Consider the following 13,917-nt stretch of genomic DNA (forward strand, 5'->3'; position numbering starts at 1 on the left):
TGCTGTGAGCCGCAATTTGTATCTGGCGCTTTGTTTATTTACGCTGTCATCTCCTTTTGTTTGGAACTAGTTTGCCCAGCCCCCAGCCTCAATTCCAATTTGTTAGCCATTTGCAGTCAATCGCATTGTGACCACTAACAAATTTGCTTGTCAGGCCGCGTTGGTCTTTCCATTTGCCTTTTCATTTTCGCTCTTTAGTGGGCCGTCATCTCTGTTTGCTGCCCAACTGGCAATTAAAAACGTATTTACCAGCACTTTGCCATTGTGGAGCATTTATCGCGCGACTTGCACTTGACCAATTCCGATTTTGAAGAGGTTAAAGCCAGTCGAAGGACTGGCCCCTAAATGGCCGTTACTAAATGCGGTGTCGTATTTAAGCCCACTTGTCGTATACTCGATGTGCGATCATAGTCGCCCGCTGGCGCCATCTACATGTCATCTGACTTGATAGCTTATCACTACGCCTTGAAAAAGTTTAAACGATTAAAGAAAAAGTCAGACGAGAAATAAAGCTTCGCAGAAGCCAAACAATGTTAAAAGCAAACAAAGAGCACATGGAGTAGGCAACTGAAGTCTTGGGTTTAAAATTAACAATACCCTCGTTATAGGAAAATCAATTGATCGTAAGATATTTAGTGGGGGTCTTAAGATGCGTTTCACCAAGCTTAGAAACTTTGAAAATTAACTTGGTACTGTCTAGATAAGTAAACTAAATAAATCTACTTTATTTCAAAAGGTTTTTCCTATTACAAAATGTATGTAAGTCACAAGTTAAGCCTAATTTATAACATGACTTTAAAGTGTATTATAAAGAAGAGACTTCTTCATTGGATTAATGTTTTAGTTTTTAAGACTTATTTTTTATTTTTGTAAGTTTATTTATTTAAAATCTGTTTGGATTTAATTAAGAAAAATCGTAAAATACCTATTTGCTTCGAAGCATTCAGCAATGGCATATACCCAATTAAACGGCTCTGTTTAGGGTATGTTAAAAATTAAAAGAGACATCCTAAAGACAAAAGCATTCGGCTTACGACTGCAGCCAAGTTGAGTAAGCATTTTAGTTGCTCACGAGAAGATCGCCGGTGAGGTATCCGAAAAGCAGCCCACAATCTCGTAAACCACGTATACGATATATCTCAGGGCAATGCAAACCCCAAACAACAACGACAGTCAGGTAAGGAAAGTGAGGCTTATCTGGCCGAGATTACAAACAGTATCTCATATATTCGGCAACTCGTTAGCTTATTCTGGTGCAGCAGAATTTGCGAACACTGTCTCATGAACTAGTTAGGAGCCATGCTGATCATGTAGAGCAACTGGATCTAAGCCATAACTGCTTGAAGGATTTGTCCTGGCTGGCGGAGTTCGAGCAGCTACGTCACTTGGTCCTAGATAGCAATAGAATGCATGAAGCTCATCTAAGAACGTTGACACGCCCTCTGCCCCAATTAGAAGTACTTATGCTCAACAAAAACGAGGTATTATTTACCAAATATTATAATTATTTCTCAAGACAATCTTATCAAATAAATATACTCAATTCCAGTTCAGCGACCTGCCAACGACAATGCGTCTGATCAGAAGGTTTTTTCCCAACCTGCAATATTTGAGCTTCCATGGCAATCCAATCTGCCCAGATGGTCTGGAACTACAGCCCTTCTCCAGTTACCTAAGCTACGACTATGCATACTACAGGTGGGTCTGCTCAAATATTGATTCATCTAAACTTAGCATTCGATCTGTTTTAGCAATTACATTGCACAGTCGCTCAGCAAGCTGAAATTCCTGGATCATGGACTGGTTCAACGCACCTACCAGTACGAAAGTTTCCCGCTTAAAAGTTATGCTGGAAAGCAACTGATACAAACAACTAGTTTCTGAGGTGGCGACCTGATAAAAAAGAAAATTATTTAAATATATATATTAGAAATAAGATACGAAAGTCATGTCGTTTACATGAAATATTAAAAGTACATATATTTTCAAGTTTGCTTTACATAATATTTCAAATTAACTTTGCGGGGTTCCATATTCAAGCAGTTTTGAAAAGGCTAATCCCTTAGATATTTTTAAATAGCTGATGATAAATTTAATTTATTTTTTAAAAGTTTTCCCAACCCCTTCCATTTTTTTGGTTGTCGATGTATTTTTGTTTGCTTCTTAAAGCTTTAAAAAATTAGAAAAGAACATACTGGTTGTCATTAATTGTTGCGATTTAATCTTAAAAGGCTTTTAGAAAGTTTTTAGCGATAACAAAAACTCACCCTGTTCTAGACCAAAGCTAATTCACAAACCGTAAAAAAAAAGCTTTCAAACATTTGTACGTAAGCAAAACAGCAACCGCTTTAAAAAGCTTTATTTTCTCAATTTACGAACCAGTGCTCAAAATAAATTTTATGATAAAGCAATAATCAAAAGGATATCCAAATGTACCATATGCTTTAGGCCTGAATAACTGTAAAATGCGCTACAATGATTAATGATTTTTTTAAACATTATTACTAGCTAAACTCACGCTAGCTAAACCTATTTTAAATTTAGAATAACAAAAATACTGTTTTTAAGCTTAATTGTTAACCTAACACATAGACGATTTCTTTAAATTGTAGGGTGCATATAAAATGTTTATTTGTCTGCCGGCCGGCATAAACCCAAGATAATTCAGAGGACCGACCACAAGCAAAGCAAAAAAGGTGATGAACGGCAATGCAAAAACAAATCGCTGATAGCCAGTTATCGGACGCTATATAAAGCGGCATCTGGCAGCAATTCAGTTTCAGTTTGGCGACGACTCTCAGACAGCCGGTCTCTATTCCAGTTCTCAGTAAAAAATATATATAACATATTGCTCAATATGGCCGATCCCAACGCCAAACCCAAGTATACAAAAGTGAGTATAAATATTGAGTTGCCAGCTGCATATCAAATAATAAAAAGCAGATAAGTTGCATTAAATATCGCCATACAACACCTTTAGTAGCATATGTACTATAGAAGAGATGATAGCGATTTTCCAATTAAAATTAAGTCCACTTTAAACTAGTTTCTGTCGCCATTTACAAATATTCGCGAATTTGTTTCTGGTTTTTCTGCTGGCCTCCTTATATGTACGTATGCATATACATACATACAAATATGTTGTTTTGGAAAAAAAACAGTTTTTTGTTTATTCTTAGATACAGGGTGTTCATGTTGTTATCAGCAGATGTTGGTCACGAAAAAAAAAACAGATCCAGCACTCGTAAAGTAAAGCCATAATAATTATGAGGTCTTCTGAGCTGATAAGGTAAACCACTATAGGGCTCCAACATGAACTTGCCATTTTTTAGATACGGATGAGACTTTGAGACTTATAGTTCGATGAGATTTTTAAATGGTAAATTGGAGTTAAATAAAAAGGGTAAAAAAAAGTTTCTTTAAATTAAATTACTTAAGGTTCATCACTTAAAATAAAAGAATACAAATAAACCTCACTAAGTTTACCATAATCGGGACAGCTCAATTCAATTTAACTGCCTCTACTTCTCGTAGTTTCCAATTGACTACTTATCTTGTCTACTTTATCTAACGAGTTACGAACGTAAAGTTCTTATCACCCAATGACCTATTATTTTGAATGACATCCAATAGCCTCAAACGACTTTAGTTTGTTGTCAAATGTTTTGTTTAGTTCATAAAAACTTAAAATCGTGACTAGAATCACATTTTACATTGTTTACATTGTCGCGTGCCGCCGGCGAATTGAAATGGCCCAATCGGAGGACTGATAACTTACAAACTGGGCTAATAATAATGCACAAATTGCACAAATTACTGGCACATCAGCTAGTCAGATTTGATCATAGTTTTGCCCACTGCGAACCCAATTATTGCCAGGTGCTGGAGATTCTGTGCTTCAATTTACTGCCGTTTTAGTCACAATAATCTTCTTTTATTATTTATAGCTCTTCATCAACAATGAGTTCGTTGATTCGGTGTCGGGCAAGACCTTTGCCACTTTCAATCCGGCCACAAATAAGGAGATTATTAAAGTGTCCGAGGGAGATAAGGTGAGTGCAGTATACGGAGATGGGTTTTGAAGGCCTCGAGGTCTAATTTATGGAAACATGTTCTTAAGTTGAGTGAAAATATTTAAAATAAATGCTTTTCAAATGAACTTGTTATATTTAGGCTGACATAGATCTGGCTGTGGTTGCGGCCAAGAAGGCCTTCCATCGGGACTCGGAATGGCGCAAAATGAGTCCCTTGCAGCGCACCACTCTGATGAACAAGTAAGCTCTGCCCTATATCTTTCTCGGAAAAAAAGTACAACATTAATCCCCTGCAGACTCTGTGCTCTGATGGATCGGGACAAGGCATTCCTGGCCAGTTTGGAGACGCAGGACAATGGCAAGCCCTACGCCGAGGCCCTTTTTGATGTCACCTACTCGATGCTGACGCTGCAGTACTATGCCGGCTGGACCGACAAGTTCTTTGGCGACACCATTCCCGCCGGAGGCTTTACATCGATGACGCGCAAGGAACCGGTGGGCGTGGTGGGCCAGATCATCCCCTGGAACTACCCCCTGCTGATGCTGGCCTGGAAATGGGGACCTGCTCTGGCTGTCGGCTGCACCATCATCATGAAGCCCGCGGAGCAGACTCCCCTCACTGCCCTCCACATGGCTGCTTTGGCCAAAGAGGCCGGTTTCCCAGCCGGAGTGATCAACGTGGTCAACGGGTTCGGACCCACTGCAGGAGCTGCCATCAGTGAGCACCCCGACATTGCCAAGGTGGCTTTCACCGGCTCCGTGGAAATTGGTCGCATTGTGATGCAGGCTGCGGCCAGGACGAACTTGAAGAGGGTATCCCTTGAGCTGGGCGGCAAGAGTCCTGTGGTGGTCTTCGATGATGCGGATGGTAGGTGGCTTTTCCTCTTGAAATTTTCTCTAAAAATTAAATTCCTGATTTCTCCAATTAGTTGACTTTGCGGTGGAAACCACCCATGAGGCTCTGTTCTCCAATCACGGCCAGAGCTGCTGTGCCGGCAGTCGCACCTACGTGCACGAGAAGATCTACGATGAGTTCGTGGCCAAGGCGGCTGCCAAGGCCAAGGCCCGCAAGGTGGGTAATCCCTTCGAGGAGAATGTGCAGCAGGGTCCTCAGATCGACGATGAGATGCTGACCAAGGTTCTGGGCTACATTGAGAGTGGCCAGAAGGAGGGCGCCAAGCTGCAGGCTGGTGGCAAGAGGATCGGCAACGTCGGTTTCTTCGTGGAGCCCACTGTCTTCTCGGATGTCAAGGATAATATGCGAATTGCCCAGGAGGAGGTAGTTAATGTTTAAGTAAATGAAATCCCTCTCTAAAATACTTCTTTACCATCCGAAGATCTTTGGTCCCGTGCAGTCCATCTTTAAGTTCAGCTCTCTGGACGAGATGATCGATCGGGCCAACAATGTGCAATATGGCCTGGCCGCTGGCGTTATTACCAACGATATCAACAAGGCCCTGAAGTTCGCCAACAACGTGGATGCCGGCTCCGTGTGGATCAACTGCTATGATGCCGTGCTGCCCTCCACTCCCTTCGGTGGCTACAAGCACTCCGGAATTGGTAGGGAGCTGGGAAAAGATGGACTCGAAAATTACCTGGAGACCAAGACCATCACCATGAAGCTGCTTTAAGCTGGAACTTGAAGAGTTTCCCACTTCGTATACACAACACTTGTATTTTATTCGCACTTGTTTTCGATTTTGTCCTTGGTTAGACTATTGCATTTTAAATAAAACTATTGGATTATACTTATCAGAGTTTATGTTATAGTCGAAGGAATCGACTGAAAAATGTCGCTTAACTCGCCAGGCGGGATCATATCTTTTTTAATTTTGCAAGCCTAAGAGTATGCAAATGTTTTAGTTATAAATTCAATTCGGACCACTCTTCAATTTAAAGTAAGTAATTATTAGACCATTGGTTAAGCCACATTTGGACATAAGTTATCGAGGCACAAGTTCACTAAGCTAGGACAGTGAAAAATATCAGTTAAATATCGATTCATCAAGTACTCCAAACTAGGGAGAACGCTAGAGCTTAGACTAAAATTCGATTAGTTAAGGTAATATTTCTTATGCTCTAAACACTAACACATCGTATAAAAATAAACCTGAGATGGCTGATCCATTGGTCAGCCGTGGGATTAGGCCAAGTTCGAAGGCGGAATCTGGGACTGACTCTGCACCTCCAGAAGTGGCACTGCCAGATCGCTGAGCCGCGACCTGGCACTCTGAAAATCGTCTTCCGACCTGGGTCGCACCTGCGTCTGGTGCTGCGGACTGCCCTGCTGCACTACTTCCCTGTAAACTGGCTGAATTTGGGACTGGGGAAGTCCAAGCCGTCCACTATCGAACATCTCATCGATGTCCACCAGCTGGAAGTCAACGGCGAAGACAAATCGCAGCACCATGACCAGCAGAGCCACGATCCACAGCACCATTCCGATCACGTAGCTGCAGCGGAAGAGCTCCAGATAAGTATCGTGGGACACCTTGTGGTCGTGGACGATGGGACGCAGAAGGGCAATGGCATCGCCACAACTGATGGCCGACGGATCTGTGAGGTTCTCTCTCAACTGGCCACACAGTCGCTTCAGATGACCATTGGTGAGGATGGTGTAGATCACGCTGCCCAGACTCATCACCGAAAATATGATTATGGAGGGCACCACAATGCGCCACGGTTTTGGCAGTACACTGAAAATTTAAGACATTAATTAAACGTTAAGTAACTCTTTAATTATTTTCTTACGAATTCTTTTTGCTGCCGGTCTGAAAAATCAAACACATAGCCGTCCAAATGATGGCCACTATCTCCGATATGAGAGGAAATGAATAGACAAACTGAGCACCTATGCCACGATTCCAAAAAGTGGCATGAGCATCGACGGACACTAAAGTAATAAGGCATTGTTTTTAAAATGAAAAATATTGGAGTTAAATTTTACTCTTACTAGTGCTCAAAAACTGACGATCTGCATCGGCATTGAATTTTATTTTCGGTGGAGGAGCCGTCGTGGTCGTGACTTTCTCCTCCTTCTTTTCAGCGATTAGACGCTCCAATTTAGGTCTGTTCTCAATAGAATCATAGATATGCGATATCTTAAAGATTGGCTTTGTGGTTTCTGGAAAGAAAGTTGAATTTTAAAACGAAATAGTATCATATCTTCAAGATATCTTACGGCTCTCGCTGTGCAGCGATTCGGCAGTTACGTCTTGCACATCCTGAACGGAATACTTTTGGCCATAAGCATACTGAGTAGCTGCCTTAAAATCCCGCCGAAGGATCTGCTTACTGTGCTCATCCATTTGCTCCAGGTTGCGCTCTTTGAAGATGAGTTTGGCACTGACAATTCCCTCGTACAGATCCCCCGATATCATGTGCAGACAAATGCTCCATAGAATGGAGAATATTGCTATCAAGACCATCAGACATATTACCATGTCTAAATTAGGAAAAAGTTTTTAACCAAAAGTTATTAAATTTCAAACTATAGTATTACTTATAATAAGAACTTTTACCAAGTATATTTGTTGTGAAAAACTAAATACACTAAAATAAGACTTAAACAACTTTAATAGCTAACTTAATGAGGTATACCACCACGAAATCGGATTTGCCCGATAGGTTATGGGCCAAAAAGTGCAGTAAGGGATTTATTAACAAACTTGCCATTGGGCAAGCTGATACCACAAAATTTAAACAATTTTAACAAAATGCAGAATCGATTCTAATCTTCAACAATGAAATTATTAAATGACCTCTAGCATAATTTAGCATTACAAACATGTTGCTCTATCAAACGGGCCGCTGGCGAATTTGAATTTAAAGTTAATAGCTGACGAATGGACATAGCTTTATATAGAGAATCAACTGTTTATGGATCTGCCAGAAGCCATAGATCAAGTAAACGCACTGTTACGAACAATGGATTACGACATTCTGAGAATGGAAAACACTAGCGCTTGAAGGTTAGGCATTCGATAATTTATGACTCTCTAGTTATGTTCGGGTGAGGTTTTGCTAAGTTTGTTTATTTTGTGTAAGAAACAGCTAACTGTGAGTTTTTATATCATATGAATGATATCATGCCAAATGTTATAGAGCTCGGTAAACGAGTCGGGGCGAAACATTTTCAGATGACGTCGATACCGTGACTGCCTCCCAATAAAATTCATTTCAATTGATGCAAATATTCCCTCATATTGTTCGAAATAAAGAGAAAACAAACCGCTGGCAGAGTCAACAAACAGATTCGCGGATAAATATACGACTATGCTCTGTGTGCATAATAAAAGTCTCATAGCGGAACATGTCAAAACGGGTGAATATGTTACATTACCATTCCATTTTATGGTTCATAATGGACATCTGAATTTTACAAGTTCCTATATCTATAGAGTGAGAGAATAGATCACGAGCTGGTGCCGCAGATTTCATGCCCCAAGTGCTTTGAACGCATTTAGCGGAATGTTTTTCTGCTTTTTGGCCGGCCACGGACTCATTTATATATGTCCGAAGCGATTTACTGCGCGTTGCATGATCCGCCGCAGAGTGGCACATTTGGAATGACATCATTTCCATCATGTCATGCCCCTCTCATCTCCGGAACTTGGGGCGGGTAAGTAATATTCAGCAGAGCTGTTCACTGGGAAGCGAGAAGTTGGCAGTCGTTAGCTCACCTACAAACCGCTTTTGGCCAGGTTTCGTAGCTGAATACGGCCCAAAAGAGGCGACGTTTCGTGAAGGAAACTATAAATAAATATTACTAATAGGCTTTTAGATAGATAAATGTAAACTACAGCAACCCTGAACTACAAAACATTATAGTTTTCTATTCCCTAACATGTAGTTCATTAGGGTGGGTATATATTTAATTATTTTGGTAATGTTATTTTACCGAAGTTTTTTTTCTATTCCTCTTTTAGGAAGTTTACATTTTACACAGTTAATACTTTTTGCAATTGTTTAAAATAATTAAGTGCTTGTTTACAACTGCGACGGCTCCCGGAAGTTTGGCACTTTGGCACTTTGGCTAATTTGTTAATGCCAATAACAGGAACCACATGGCGAATACGTACTATGAACTGCGCCCACTCAAACAAACTTTCCTCCACTTATCGACAGATGAGAGCTGCAGCAAATGGAATACATTCATATATAGCAATAAGATCGGTATACCCAGCAAGTCAAGTGTGAAAATGTTTATAAGCAAAAGCAACTAAGTTTATATTAGCACATTGGCCTAAAGGCTTTAGGCCAGTTTAGCACTTTTAATGAGTCGATTGACGCTATAAAAATAGTTATAAATTTGGCACATTAAGCTGGCAGCTTAATATAGAGACAGACCCATTTTTTTTAAGTCCGCTTACATTACAGTAAACTAAAATTCACTTTGATTAATATAAAAAAATTAAGAGACATTTGAGCAGAAAATGGTAAGCTAGACAATGAAAAATGTTGGCCCCACTGTCAAGCATATATGTATAACCATTTGTTGGGTTGGTCTCTGCTGTTTTCAAAACATTCAAACTCATATACGGTTTATTGATGCTGAAAGACGCGCCCCCAAAGAGCAACTTCCATGACTGATGGACAAAACCGTGAAATGGATTTAATTGACTTGAACATTCGCTGTCAATAGCATCAGACAGTTCACCTCAAATTTAACCAATTGGCTTTCACCATTCCAAATGTTTCCCTGAAATTTGCTTTGGGTTTTATTTTAGATTTGAGTTCTACGTCTTCGGCCCTGTGAAGGTCGCAACAAAAATATATTTAAAGTATCAAGGACTGCCCTTAGTAATATCTTAAAAAAATAAATATATACATAATGGCTTATTTGTAAATCAACGTACGATTTAGGTTGCGTATATCGCTGGTGGTTAGCTTGCCCTGTTTGTATTTTTTAATCAATTCCATTTTAGCATGTTTTTTCCATAAACTCCGTAGATTATAATGCTTCCGTTCCTTTTTCAGACAAATTTATCACTTTGAGAACATATTTTGTAAACATCCATTAGCTTTTTATCCAAAAAATGGTGTATAACAGTTTTAATTACACATTTATTTAGTTTATGCGAATTTTATGAACCTTACTGAGAATATTTCACGTGGCTAGCTGATGGAAACACAAAAATCAGGAAAATGTATTAGCAAAATAATAAGCATTTGACACCGAAAAAAAATGTATGTTCCTGTTCATATATAGAATTGTTTGTAGCTATTTCTGTTCATATTTCTCTATCAGGTCAATTTTCGTTTGTCGTTTATGTCAATTTCAAATCTTTATAAATAAAACTTTAATATTTTTGTCTCTGGAACTTTTTTACTGCAATCTTTTCACAATTAGCGCTTATTGTAAGCAGATTAATTTGCTCGCTTACACAGCAGATGTTTGTTGATTGTTCTACTCCGTATTTATTTAGTTTTTGTGATTTTTATAGACCATCAAAGAAATATTTCACGTTGTACGAAGTGTAGAAATTTATTATCAAAATAATATACAATTGCGCTCATAAATATGGCTGCAGCATTTGGGCAAACTTAATGAAGCGGGGAGACTTTTTGATTTTCGCCTCGATTCTGTTCAGTTGAGCGATCAGAATAATTGAGATTAATTGATTTGAAATTACCGAATGTCTGTGGGTGTATGCATACATACATGGAAGGTAGATTAAATTTAGCAATTGTATTTTGAACACTTTGGATATCACTTTACTTTGAGCGAACACATCAGTTGTTCACGGTTTCAATTTCCATTTCTATTTTCCTGTCACATTACGTATACGTTACGTACCGAAATTAACACCTTTCCGAGTTCGTTCTCGAATATCTATTATAATTAACCCAGTGGCTTAAAGTATGTCAAAGTGTGTGCTTCGGTTTTGGGAAAAGTGATATTCGTCTGAATAGACGAGTTCAAGGTCAGTGGAAAGGGGCAGGCAACCTTTTCGATTTGACATTTATGTTTTGTTATTTCGACAGTTTCGAATCACTAATTTGCATAAAAAGCGATTTCTCTGCTAATTGCCGAGCCCGAAATTAAACCACACGACGTTCGGGCACGCATCCAAAAGATAAACAACCGAATGGGTACCAAATTCTGCGTACTACTCGTTCGTAAACCGTCCGACGTTTGTGACTGTTGTTCAGACACTGAGGCGACTATATGCCAGGCCATAATTCTCCAGCCGATTCCGTCTTTCTCTCGCTCTCTTTCTCTCTATATAGAGAGCTATAGCTCTGGCCGACTTCATTTTATTTATTTTTTATGCGGCTCTCAACAGCGGGCTTCTTCGGTTTTTGTTTTGATTTCGAAAATTTGCAACTGGTTGCTTAAGTATGTTCTTGTTTGTGCCTTTGTTTTGATTTGGTTCTTTCGTGTTGTTGACTATTTTTTTTTGTTTTGTTCACAACCATTTTTGATAGTGGGCGACAGAGGGGCAGGGAGACGACAGCGTGCGTGGGATGGGAAATCATTGTTTTATTTATACTTTTGTTTGGGACTCGGACTGTGGTCTTTGAAAACATATTTAACACGTAGTTAGCACGGATTTAAAGTGGGATAACTATAAAGTGGGTACTACATTGTGACAGGAATAAAAGCTTTTTTGAGCTAATGTTAAAATAAGAAATATAAATAATATATAAACTTAATTTCCATTTAATCAAATATTTTAGCATATTGTTTTTTATTAATTAAATAAATTTAATTCAATTTAAGTCCTAAAAAATTGATATAAAACCATACCAACAAATAACTTAATGTGTTATTTACTTTTGTTAAAATCTAAAGGTATCAAAATCCCCAAATCTCTCAATAAATTCTAAATTTGGTTATTGTTTATTTATTCCCTTCCAAAAACACACAAAAATCTATTCAATTTATCGTATATCTTCTATTATTGTGTATCCTCAATAAGTTCTGATATTCAAAGACCGGCAGAAATCCTGTTCAATTTCCATAACCATTGTTTCGGTTTTGGGCAGTTGCCATGGCCGCAATTATCGGCGATGACCTTGAAAGAACACGCCGCTTTTTCACGTCCAAGGTGAACTAATTAGCGGCCAGAAGTCCTTCGAAGGACTTGTCGATGTGTGGTTTCAAATCGCGTGCCTGCCAGGCATCTAGTTTTTTTTTATTCTCAAGCGGAACGTAAAACTCCATCTAACTATAACGCTCGTCACTTGGGAGCTATAATTGTCTCGGGGGTGTTATTGAAAAGTATTTGTCATGTAGAAATTTAAATTTGATATTAATGGACTTGAGTACCAAAAATTTAGTGCAATCTAAAACACAACGTAGTCACAGAATAACTTCTTTATAATTATAGCTTATTTACTTAAGCCAACCTATTTTGATTATAACACGTGACGTTAAAAAAGGCTTTGACCTCCCAAGAAACTTATTTAAAGACTTTGAGTTTTATTGAAAAACACTATTAACTATTGCCGCTGGCTTGTATGCCTTTGGCTGGGGATAAACATTTTTCGCCCCAAAGAATTCCGTCGAATCCATTTCCACATTTCCACACATGTCATAATAAGGTCTCCGCCACCTATAGATAAACAAGCAAATCATTCCTAGCTCCAATGTTGAAAATGGCGATGACGTCGCCCTCTTATGCAAATCCCCAGTAGATAATGCGACACATGAATTCATTACAGTGTTACACACGAGGTCCAGGTGAGTTATGATGGGTAATCGATCATTTTCAAGAAACACTTTTGTTAGGCAATTAAAAAAAATATAAATGAATAAGTAATATATATTCTATGCTCTGATATTGGGAAACCTATCAAACTAGAGTTGATTTTTAAAGATTACTTATTTCATAATAAATTTATGAAGTATAAATCTGTTTTTTTTTTTAAGCAATAAACGTTTATGATTCTAACTCAGGGGTTTGAAAAGTGATACACAGGGCGTATACGCATTTTAAGATAAAGCCACTTACACTCGCAGCGCACCACTTCGCTCCTGGCTTCCCGTGTTAGCATCTGCAGGCTGTCGCCAATCCGCCGTATCCGCTGCGGCCGACTCCCCATCTCTGATCCACGGCACTTGGCCACCGCATCTAATTACGTCTTTTGTTTACAACAGACAAACAATTAGCAAAATTGCTAAACAGAAACTTAGCACTTGAGTGCGCATTTTTTGGCTTTTCTAGCTCAGTTTGGGACTTGGCAATAGTTGTGGTGATTGACCCGAAAGAAAAGCTACGACTGGAGACGTTCATTCGACACGACCGCTCGACGCGAACTGTGCGCAAGCCAAGCGGCTAAGGCCATCAGGGGTATTTGCTGCTGCTCCGGGGAAAATTCAAATTGTATGGCGTCACTTGATAGTGGTGGTTACCGAACTATACAAACAGCATAGAGCGTTCTTAGATCCCTGGCATTGGTGCTTACGTACAAACGTCTTTGGGGAATATAGAATACGATAAAAAACATTGTTACATTGGAGCTACAAAAATATACAAATTGGTTTAAGTTTTTTCTTTACACCCCATCTAAAATAGCTAGAACACAAATATATTTTTTACAATTCAACGTGAATTTCCATGTCTTAGACATTTAAAAAAAAAAAAAAATATTAAAATAGAAAAAAATATTTTTTATTTAAAAATGTAACTGGTTATAAAATGTACCCAGTTAAATTGGGACTATTGGCTTTTGTACCTAGTGCAAATCTAAAGACATCTACCATCACTGATCCCTGGCAGCCAGACGACCTGTCTATTCATAGCAGGGGGTGGGCGGGGGTAGAATCACCCCTAAAAAAAGGAAACCACCAAAAACAGGAGTCAAGGCAATGACCTCTCACAGCCGGGCCCATAAGTCTGGGCCACCTGGGACACTGGGAATGAGTGTCAGTAGA

General features: G+C 39.1%; 3 protein-coding genes across 8 annotated transcripts; 2 read left to right on the plus strand and 1 right to left on the minus strand.

The window, feature by feature from the left end:
* The first annotated feature begins 1,031 nt into the window (after positions 1-1,031).
* LOC108148583 (leucine-rich melanocyte differentiation-associated protein) lies at positions 1,032-1,989 on the plus strand. 2 transcript variants are annotated; one of them, XM_017275630.2, is made up of 4 exons: positions 1,032-1,177; positions 1,245-1,481; positions 1,550-1,698; positions 1,768-1,945. In XM_017275630.2, the coding sequence occupies exons 1-4, from the start codon at positions 1,148-1,150 to the stop codon at positions 1,781-1,783; spliced, it is 432 nt and encodes a 143-aa protein (XP_017131119.1). In that variant the 5' UTR covers positions 1,032-1,147; the 3' UTR covers positions 1,784-1,945. The 2 variants fall into 2 exon arrangements, with proteins under 2 accessions (XP_017131119.1, XP_017131118.1); XM_017275629.2 differs by having other exon boundaries at positions 1,034-1,177; positions 1,752-1,989.
* A 781-nt stretch (positions 1,990-2,770) lies between these two features.
* On the plus strand, positions 2,771-5,782 carry LOC108148827 (aldehyde dehydrogenase X, mitochondrial). The gene is made up of 6 exons (XM_017276091.1): positions 2,771-2,893; positions 3,948-4,052; positions 4,174-4,274; positions 4,331-4,902; positions 4,964-5,313; positions 5,372-5,782. Exons 1-6 carry the CDS (start codon positions 2,858-2,860, stop codon positions 5,663-5,665), a joined length of 1,458 nt encoding a protein of 485 aa, XP_017131580.1. The 5' UTR covers positions 2,771-2,857; the 3' UTR covers positions 5,666-5,782.
* LOC108148825 lies at positions 5,696-13,299 on the minus strand. Of its 5 annotated transcripts, none has more exons than XM_017276087.2 (6): positions 10,984-11,198; positions 9,893-10,155; positions 7,216-7,479; positions 6,988-7,158; positions 6,786-6,927; positions 5,696-6,730 (listed from the first exon to the last, which is right to left on the minus strand). In XM_017276087.2, the coding sequence occupies exons 2-6, from the start codon at positions 9,954-9,956 to the stop codon at positions 6,178-6,180; spliced, it is 1,194 nt and encodes a 397-aa protein (XP_017131576.1). In that variant the 5' UTR covers positions 9,957-10,155; positions 10,984-11,198; the 3' UTR covers positions 5,696-6,177. The 5 variants fall into 5 exon arrangements, with proteins under 5 accessions (XP_017131576.1, XP_017131574.1, XP_017131577.1 ...); XM_017276085.2 differs by having other exon boundaries at positions 10,834-11,198; XM_017276088.2 differs by having other exon boundaries at positions 11,148-11,171.
* Between the last annotated feature and the right edge of the window lie 618 nt (positions 13,300-13,917).

Source organism: Drosophila elegans, unplaced genomic scaffold (genome assembly GCF_018152505.1).
Source record: "Drosophila elegans isolate 14027-0461.03 unplaced genomic scaffold, ASM1815250v1 contig_476, whole genome shotgun sequence".
NCBI lineage: Eukaryota > Metazoa > Arthropoda > Insecta > Diptera > Drosophilidae > Drosophila > Drosophila elegans.

What these genes read in the sequence shown, in the direction of transcription:
- LOC108148583 (XM_017275629.2), top strand. Translation starts at nt 1,148, where the DNA reads ATGCAAACCCCAAACAACAACGACAGTCAG. An exon ending in CAAACAACAACGACAGTCAG is followed by an intron (nt 1,178 to 1,244) that starts GTAAGGAAAGTG and finishes GCAACTCGTTAG; the next exon opens with CTTATTCTGGTGCAGCAGAA. An exon ending in TTATGCTCAACAAAAACGAG is followed by an intron (nt 1,482 to 1,549) that starts GTATTATTTACC and finishes ACTCAATTCCAG; the next exon opens with TTCAGCGACCTGCCAACGAC.
- LOC108148827 (XM_017276091.1), top strand. Translation starts at nt 2,858, where the DNA reads ATGGCCGATCCCAACGCCAAACCCAAGTATACAAAA. An exon ending in GGTCTTCGATGATGCGGATG is followed by an intron (nt 4,903 to 4,963) that starts GTAGGTGGCTTT and finishes TTCTCCAATTAG; the next exon opens with TTGACTTTGCGGTGGAAACC. An exon ending in TGCGAATTGCCCAGGAGGAG is followed by an intron (nt 5,314 to 5,371) that starts GTAGTTAATGTT and finishes TACCATCCGAAG; the next exon opens with ATCTTTGGTCCCGTGCAGTC.
- LOC108148825 (XM_017276083.2), bottom strand. Translation starts at nt 13,085, where the DNA reads ATGGGGAGTCGGCCGCAGCGGATACGGCGGATTGGCGACAGCCTGCAG. An exon ending in ATCGCTGCACAGCGAGAGCC is followed by an intron (nt 7,159 to 7,215) that starts GTAAGATATCTT and finishes CTTTCTTTCCAG; the next exon opens with AAACCACAAAGCCAATCTTT. An exon ending in ACCGGCAGCAAAAAGAATTC is followed by an intron (nt 6,731 to 6,785) that starts GTAAGAAAATAA and finishes TTAAATTTTCAG; the next exon opens with TGTACTGCCAAAACCGTGGC.